Source organism: Poromitra crassiceps (assembly GCF_964638095.1).
Source record: "Poromitra crassiceps genome assembly, chromosome: 3".
NCBI lineage: Eukaryota > Metazoa > Chordata > Actinopteri > Beryciformes > Melamphaidae > Poromitra > Poromitra crassiceps.
The window spans coordinates 64,345,330-64,355,329 of NC_139625.1; the positions used below are offsets into that span (position 1 = coordinate 64,345,330).

Below are 10,000 nucleotides of genomic sequence, written 5' to 3' on the forward strand. Positions count from 1 at the left end.
TGAAGGGCAAACTGTAACCCATCACCAGGTGATAACAGGACTATCTGTGAAGGGCAAACTGTAACTCATCACCAGGTGATAACAGGACTATCTGTAAAGGGCAAACTGTAATCCATCACCAGGTGATAACAGGACTATCTGTAAAGGGCAAACTATAATCCATCACCAGGTGATAACATGACTATCTGTAAAGGGCAAACTGTAACTCATCACCAGGTGATAAGAGGACTATCTGTAAAGGGCAAACTATAATCCATCACCAGGCGATAACAGGACTATCTGTGAAGGGCAAACTGTAACCTCATCACCGGGTGAGAACAGGACTATCTGTAAAGGGCAAACTGTAACCCATCACCAGGTGATAACAGGACTATCTGTAAAGGGCAAACTGTAACCTCATCACCGGGTGAGAACAGGACTACCTGTAAAGGGCAAACTGTAATCCATCACCAGGTGATAACAGGACTATCTGTAAAGGGCAAACTGTAACTCATCACCAGGTGATAACAGGACTATCTGTAAAGGGCAAACTGTAACTCATCACCAGGTGATAACAGGACTATCTGTAAAGGGCAAACTGTAACCCATCACCAGGTGATAACAGGACTATCTGTAAAGGGCAAACTATAATCCATCACCAGGCGATAACAGGACTATCTGTGAAGGGCAAACTGTAACCTCATCACCGGGTGAGAACAGGACTATCTGTAAAGGGCAAACTGTAACCCATCACCAGGTGATAACAGGACTATCTGTAAAGGGCAAACTGTAACCTCATCACCGGGTGAGAACAGGACTACCTGTAAAGGGCAAACTGTAACTCATCACCAGGTGATAACAGGACTATCTGTAAAGGGCAAACTGTAACCCATCACCAGGTGATAACAGGACTATCTGTAAAGGGCAAACTGTAACCCATCACCAGGTGATAACAGGACTATCTGTGAAGGGCAAACTGTAACCCATCACCAGGTGATAACAGGACTATCTGTGAAGGGCAAACTGTAACCCATCACCAGGTGATAACAGGACTATCTGTGAAGGGCAAACTGTAACTCATCACCAGGTGATAACAGGACTATCTGTAAAGGGCAAACTGTAACTCATCACCAGGTGATAACAGGACTATAAGGGCACACTATAATCCATCACCAGGTGATAACAGGACTATCTGTAAAGGGCAAACTGTAACCCATCACCAGGTGATAACAGGACTATCTGTAAAGGGCGAACTGTAACCCATCACCAGGTGATAACAGGACTATCTGTAAAGGGCAAACTGTAACCCATCACCAGGTGATAACAGGACTATCTGTGAAGGGCAAACTGTAACTCATCACCAGGTGATAACAGGACTATCTGTAAAGGGCAAACTGTAACCCATCACCAGGTGATAACAGGACTATCTGTGAAGGGCAAACTGTAACTCATCACCAGGTGATAACAGGACTATCTGTAAAGGGCAAACTGTAACCCATCACCAGGTGATAACAGGACTATCTGTAAAGGGCAAACTGTAACCCATCACCAGGTGATAACAGGACTATCTGTGAAGGGCAAACTGTAACCCATCACCAGGTGATAACAGGACTATCTGTGAAGGGCAAACTGTAACCCATCACCAGGTGATAACAGGACTATCTGTGAAGGGCAAACTGTAACTCATCACCAGGTGATAACAGGACTATCTGTAAAGGGCAAACTGTAATCCATCACCAGGTGATAACAGGACTATCTGTAAAGGGCAAACTATAATCCATCACCAGGTGATAACATGACTATCTGTAAAGGGCAAACTGTAACTCATCACCAGGTGATAACAGGACTATCTGTAAAGGGCAAACTATAATCCATCACCAGGCGATAACAGGACTATCTGTGAAGGGCAAACTGTAACCTCATCACCGGGTGAGAACAGGACTATCTGTAAAGGGCAAACTGTAACCCATCACCAGGTGATAACAGGACTATCTGTAAAGGGCAAACTGTAACCTCATCACCGGGTGAGAACAGGACTACCTGTAAAGGGCAAACTGTAATCCATCACCAGGTGATAACAGGACTATCTGTAAAGGGCAAACTGTAACTCATCACCAGGTGATAACAGGACTATCTGTAAAGGGCAAACTGTAACTCATCACCAGGTGATAACAGGACTATCTGTAAAGGGCAAACTGTAACCCATCACCAGGTGATAACAGGACTATCTGTAAAGGGCAAACTATAATCCATCACCAGGCGATAACAGGACTATCTGTGAAGGGCAAACTGTAACCTCATCACCAGGTGAGAACAGGACTATCTGTAAAGGGCAAACTGTAACCCATCACCAGGTGATAACAGGACTATCTGTAAAGGGCAAACTGTAACCTCATCACCGGGTGAGAACAGGACTACCTGTAAAGGGCAAACTGTAACTCATCACCAGGTGATAACAGGACTATCTGTAAAGGGCAAACTGTAACCCATCACCAGGTGATAACAGGACTATCTGTAAAGGGCAAACTGTAACCCATCACCAGGTGATAACAGGACTATCTGTGAAGGGCAAACTGTAACTCATCACCAGGTGATAACAGGACTATCTGTAAAGGGCAAACTGTAATCCATCACCAGGTGATAACAGGACTATCTGTAAAGGGCAAACTGTAACTCATCACCAGGTGATAACAGGACTATCTGTAAAGGGCACACTATAATCCATCACCAGGTGATAACAGGACTATCTGTAAAGGGCAAACTGTAACCCATCACCAGGTGATAACAGGACTATCTGTAAAGGGCAAACTGTAACCCATCACCAGGTGATAACAGGACTATCTGTAAAGGGCAAACTGTAACCCATCACCAGGTGATAACAGGACTATCTGTGAAGGGCAAACTGTAACTCATCACCAGGTGATAACAGGACTATCTGTAAAGGGCAAACTGTAACCCATCACCAGGTGATAACAGGACTATCTGTGAAGGGCAAACTGTAACTCATCACCAGGTGATAACAGGACTATCTGTAAAGGGCAAACTGTAACCCATCACCAGGTGATAACAGGACTATCTGTAAAGGGCAAACTGTAACCTCATCACCGGGTGAGAACAGGACTACCTGTAAAGGGCAAACTGTAACTCATCACCAGGTGATAACAGGACTATCTGTAAAGGGCAAACTGTAACCCATCACCAGGTGATAACAGGACTATCTGTAAAGGGCAAACTGTAACCCATCACCAGGTGATAACAGGACTATCTGTGAAGGGCAAACTGTAACCCATCACCAGGTGATAACAGGACTATCTGTGAAGGGCAAACTGTAACTCATCACCAGGTGATAACAGGACTATCTGTAAAGGGCAAACTGTAATCCATCACCAGGTGATAACAGGACTATCTGTAAAGGGCAAACTGTAACTCATCACCAGGTGATAACAGGACTATCTGTAAAGGGCACACTATAATCCATCACCAGGTGATAACAGGACTATCTGTAAAGGGCAAACTGTAACCCATCACCAGGTGATAACAGGACTATCTGTAAAGGGCAAACTGTAACCCATCACCAGGTGATAACAGGACTATCTGTAAAGGGCAAACTGTAACCCATCACCAGGTGATAACAGGACTATCTGTGAAGGGCAAACTGTAACTCATCACCAGGTGATAACAGGACTATCTGTAAAGGGCAAACTGTAACCCATCACCAGGTGATAACAGGACTATCTGTGAAGGGCAAACTGTAACTCATCACCAGGTGATAACAGGACTATCTGTAAAGGGCAAACTGTAACCCATCACCAGGTGATAACAGGACTATCTGTAAAGGGCAAACTGTAACCCATCACCAGGTGATAACAGGACTATCTGTGAAGGGCAAACTGTAACCCATCACCAGGTGATAACAGGACTATCTGTGAAGGGCAAACTGTAACCCATCACCAGGTGATAACAGGACTATCTGTGAAGGGCAAACTGTAACTCATCACCAGGTGATAACAGGACTATCTGTAAAGGGCAAACTGTAATCCATCACCAGGTGATAACAGGACTATCTGTAAAGGGCAAACTATAATCCATCACCAGGTGATGACAGGACTATCTGTAAAGGGCAAACTGTAACTCATCACCAGGTGATGACAGGACTATCTGTGAAGGGCAAACTGTAACCTCATCACCGGGTGAGAACAGGACTATCTGTAAAGGGCAAACTGTAACCCATCACCAGGTGATAACAGGACTATCTGTAAAGGGCAAACTGTAACCTCATCACCGGGTGAGAACAGGACTACCTGTAAAGGGCAAACTGTAATCCATCACCAGGTGATAACAGGACTATCTGTAAAGGGCAAACTGTAACTCATCACCAGGTGATAACAGGACTATCTGTAAAGGGCAAACTGTAACTCATCACCAGGTGATAACAGGACTATCTGTAAAGGGCAAACTGTAACCCATCACCAGGTGATAACAGGACTATCTGTAAAGGGCAAACTATAATCCATCACCAGGCGATAACAGGACTATCTGTGAAGGGCAAACTGTAACCTCATCACCAGGTGAGAACAGGACTATCTGTAAAGGGCAAACTGTAACCCATCACCAGGTGATAACAGGACTATCTGTAAAGGGCAAACTGTAACCTCATCACCGGGTGAGAACAGGACTACCTGTAAAGGGCAAACTGTAACTCATCACCAGGTGATAACAGGACTATCTGTAAAGGGCAAACTGTAACCCATCACCAGGTGATAACAGGACTATCTGTAAAGGGCAAACTGTAACCCATCACCAGGTGATAACAGGACTATCTGTGAAGGGCAAACTGTAACCCATCACCAGGTGATAACAGGACTATCTGTGAAGGGCAAACTGTAACTCATCACCAGGTGATAACAGGACTATCTGTAAAGGGCAAACTGTAATCCATCACCAGGTGATAACAGGACTATCTGTAAAGGGCAAACTGTAACTCATCACCAGGTGATAACAGGACTATCTGTAAAGGGCACACTATAATCCATCACCAGGTGATAACAGGACTATCTGTAAAGGGCAAACTGTAACCCATCACCAGGTGATAACAGGACTATCTGTAAAGGGCAAACTGTAACCCATCACCAGGTGATAACAGGACTATCTGTAAAGGGCAAACTGTAACCCATCACCAGGTGATAACAGGACTATCTGTGAAGGGCAAACTGTAACTCATCACCAGGTGATAACAGGACTATCTGTAAAGGGCAAACTGTAACCCATCACCAGGTGATAACAGGACTATCTGTGAAGGGCAAACTGTAACTCATCACCAGGTGATAACAGGACTATCTGTAAAGGGCAAACTGTAACCCATCACCAGGTGATAACAGGACTATCTGTAAAGGGCAAACTGTAACCCATCACCAGGTGATAACAGGACTATCTGTGAAGGGCAAACTGTAACCCATCACCAGGTGATAACAGGACTATCTGTAAAGGGCAAACTGTAACCTCATCACCAGGTGATAACAGGACTATCTGTGAAGGGCAAACTGTAACCTCATCACCAGGTGATAACAGGACTATCTGTAAAGGGCAAACTGTAACCTCATCACCAGGTGATAACAGGACTATCTGTGAAGGGCAAACTGTAACCCATCACCAGGTGATAACAGGACTATCTGTAAAGGGCAAACTGTAACCTCATCACCAGGTGATAACAGGACTATCTGTAAAGGGCAAACTGTAACCTCATCACCGGGTGATAACAGGACTATCTGTGAAGGGCAAACTGTAACCCATCACCAGGTGATAACAGGACTATCTGTAAAGGGCAAACTGTAACCTCATCACCAGGTGATAACAGGACTATCTGTGAAGGGCAAACTGTAACCTCATCACCAGGTGATAACAGGACTATCTGTAAAGGGCACACTATAATCCATCACCAGGTGATAACAGGACTTGGAAAATTCAGCTAAGACACAAGTCAACTCGTGATTGCTCCTTTTTCCTGTAATCATTGCTCCATTATGTTCAATTAGCATTTACACGTACAGTATCTGGCTGAGGCTCTTATCCTGAACTAGTGACTGTGAATAGAACAGCACAATATGCCTTTATTAGAAGGACGGGATATGGGAGAGAAGTCAGTTTCAGTGAAGGCAGAACAAGAGGTAGAAAAGTTGTTCAGTGCCTTGATCAAGTGCATTTTGACAAGGCAGAGCTGAACAGTCACGTGACAGGGTAAGAGATGTCTATGGAGAAAAGAGATGCCACGTGACCCGTGACCTACTGAATCATGAGTGACCATAACACATTTCACTCAGAGCAAAGACAAAAACATAAAACATATAATAGCAAGGGGGGGGGGGGGCTGGGCGGAAGATAACAGTTTGGATCCACTGACCCCCCACCCCGTCTTTATTTTTGTTTTTGCTACAAATGAAATGTTTTATGGTCACTCACGATTCAGTAGGTCATGAGTTGGCTTGGTTCCAGCCTTAAAACTCGTTATATAAGGATTTTTCTAAATGTCTATGGAGAAAATACATGCGGAACTCACTTTCGGGGCAAGAGACGTCACGTGGCTGTTCGTGTGAGTCACATCATTGAGGTTTTGATTCAAATGCTTTGTCTTAAGCTTTAAGGTCCTTCCAGTGTGCATGCCAAATATTTTTTTTTTTACTTTTTTCATTATCTTTTTTGTTTGTTTGTTTTTGTGGCACCGCAGACACACACACACCCCCCCACATCCACACACACCGACACACACATCCACACACACCGACACACACACACACACACACACACACACACACACACACACACACACACACACACACACACACACACACACACACACAGTTCAGTAAGTTGAGGAATGTTGGGGCATGTTTTGTTTGGGTGAAGGTTAGCACGACAGCACCAGGAAAGAGAAAAAAGTGAAAAGCAAAAATTATGCATTGAATGTTTCTGTACTTTCACACTCCCCAACAATGGTACAAGGACAGGGCGAGAGAGGAGAGGACAGACGAGAAGAAATGTCTCTCTCTCTCTCGCTCTCTCTCAGTGTTTCTATGGAGACAAGGAGAGAGGGTGGGACAGGTGGAGGCGTTGCCATGGGGACAGACAGGTGTGTGTGTGTGTGTGTGTGTGTGTGTGTGTGTGTGTGTGTGTGTGTGTGTGTGTGTGCGCGCATGCGTTACCCTGCTCGACCAGGGTCTGCGCCGTGCGTGTCGCCTCCTGAAGCTTTCGGTACTTTTCTGGTCTCTCTCTGTCTATCGCCTAAGAGGGGAGAGAGAGAGAGAGAGAGAGAGAGAGAGAGAGAGAGAGAGAGAGAGAGAGAGAAACAGTGAGCGAGGTAGAGAGGGAAAGAGAGAAACAGAGGCAAAAAGACAAGAAGACAGAAGAAGAGATGTATTTTTTTTAACATGGATGCATTAAGAATAAAACTAAAAAATCTATGTCCAATCCAAGAGAGTGATACTTCTATAGAATACAAGGGCTTGCAGCTCCCATCGTATTCTGCTGTAGCATTTACTGTACTTTTGGCTGAACAACAGAACGCTTTAAGGAGAGCGGATGGGTTGTTTCACCTTCCTAAAGACAAACGGCGGGATGTTTTAGTCCTTCAACGGTTATAGTCCGGTCTTTACCTGTTACACCTTTGTTATTAGTCATCGTAAAAGCACATTCAATACTCATTCTGAGCCCTGCACCTCAAGTGTCCATCATTGTTATTGAACAATATAGACTTTAGTTTTGGTTCACTGGACAAAAATGATTCACATTAAATATGTAGCTTAGCGCGCGAAATTCCTAGTAACATAAATGGCATTTGTGTTTTCAGATATAAAAAATTTTGACATCCAAATAATAGTAGTCTTTGTACGTGGAGTGCACGTCACAGTGTGACTGTCTGACCACACAACCAAATAAATTGACAATCAAATGTTGTCAACAAAAACACGAAAGTCATACATGTGGTGTTTTCACAGCAATTATATAATCGATATTTCTTGTTTTGAAGAGACAGTCTACAGCAGTGGTTCTCAAAGTGGGGTGCGCGGGGACCCCCAGGAGTCCTTGAGGGTTTCCAGGGGGTCCCCCAGCAAGAAGGGGGATAATTTATTTCCACTATAATTCCATTCATAAGTAAGTAATACTGGTAACCCAATTACTATTTTGATCATGGGTCTCATACACTTTCTGTAATAAAACATCTAAAAGCAAAAATCGTATCAGATGGGGGACCCTGGAACATCTTATAAAATGGGGGTGCATGGTCTAATTTGTGTGAGTTTACGGGTCCTTGACGTGAAAAAGTTTGAGAACAACTGGTCTACAGTTAACTGTTGTTGAATGTCGTGGAGACGTCACCTTGTGGCCGGCCACCTCCCAACTTTCTGGGTCTTCGACCAACTAATCTATACAGTTCGGTGACGTCACGGTCTTGACTATGTTTACTGGGTAGCCATGTTGCTATGCCAACTCCTGTGGTAAACATCAAGATAGTTCGCCATCTTTCTTGATTTCTCCTATTTTCTGTTATTTTGTATGCACACTACTGTGGAAAATATTGTCAGCCAACACACATAGCTGTTGTAGATGTTGTATGCAAGCTTGACTTCACTGTGATGATGGAGACTCCGCCTCACAGCAAGCCACAGTTAAGATCGACCTCTCAGATATGAGCCCTATCTTGAATCAAAAACAAATTTTGCTCCAAACTGTGGGATGGAATGTGTAATTTCAGCATCACAGCACTCCAAACGCTGCAGGGCGGCCAGGCAGACAGATACACAGAGTGTTGTTTACCAGCACTTTGTCGTGCAGCTCTTGAACGCTACCCTCCTTGCGTGACCCAGAGAACTCGGGGCTCTGCAGGATCGCCTCGCCGCGGGTCATGTAGCTGTGGACCTCCGTGAAGTCCACGTCAAACCTAACACACACACGTGCGTGCCCACCCACACACACACACACACACACACACACACACACACACACACACACACACACACACACACACGAACACAGGCACTTGACAATATTACAGTGGCAGTGATCTTCTGTTGGTGCTCCCAGCCAAATGTCTTTCAGCTGCTCTGGCGAGGCTGAACTTTCTTACACCAAACAGAAGCTAATGATATCTATACTGTTTATTAAGAAGCTGAATTGGTTTACGTTTTGTTATGTTAAGTTAAGTTAAGTTTATGTTTTATCTTAACACGTTAACTGCCAACGACGTACTGATACGTCAAGCAGAATCCAACCGTTAACTGCCAGCGACGTATGGATACGTCAAAAAAATCGTTTTTTTTTTTTTGACGGTGGATCGTTGATCTGGCCCTTTTGCATCTTCTATTATACTGTTAGAGCCGCCGGGCGTGTGCAATCCATTCCGCCGACCCACTGAGTGGCGACGGTGCTCAGACTATTGAGTGTTGTTTGGCCAGAAACGCACGCATTCCAGCTGAGCTCAACCGAGGACCCAGAAGCGAACGAGCCTCATTCTCATACTGTAGGCGAAAACCTTTCACACGGGCGCACGGCGGTGGGGGCTTCCAAAGGTGGACTGGGTGGAAAGCACACTTTGAAGCGCGCAGCATAAGCCTAGAGTCACACAAGGCTTCGTCAAAGCTCTCAACCGAAAATCCAAGAACGGATTAAGCCACATCCACGCTCGCCGACGAGGGGCCGCCAGAGAGAGAGGCTGCTGCTCACTGCTCAGACAGGCAGGAGAGACTGGCTTGTGACTGACAAACACGGAGACACGCCCACGGAGGGAGGAGTTGTAAGGACAGGGGGTGCGGGTGCTGCTATGGAGGAAATTACTGTTCAGAACTATATTGTTTATGTCTGATGTCTCACTGATGCCAAAAATAAATGGTTAAAGTGACTGTTTGATATTGAATTTCACAAAACTGCGATTATCTCAGCTTTTTGTCTCAGACGCTGAAACCATGCTGTACTCAACGGCTAATATCTACATAACTACTAACTCTACAAACTAACTCTTTTAGACAGAGAA

The 10,000-nt window shown here is 44.8% G+C and overlaps 1 protein-coding gene across 1 annotated transcript in view; it reads right to left on the reverse strand.

Moving 5' to 3' along the window:
- The window catches only part of dmd (dystrophin), a gene marked incomplete at its 5' end in the record, with an annotated part of 540,780 nt that overhangs the window by 242,888 nt on the left and 287,892 nt on the right, over positions 1–10,000 (reverse strand). The window contains 2 exons of the mRNA XM_083633507.1: positions 7,176–7,254; positions 8,788–8,911. Coding sequence (XP_083489633.1) covers positions 7,176–7,254; positions 8,788–8,911 — 203 coding nt within the window. The remainder of the gene's footprint in view (positions 1–7,175; positions 7,255–8,787; positions 8,912–10,000) is intronic.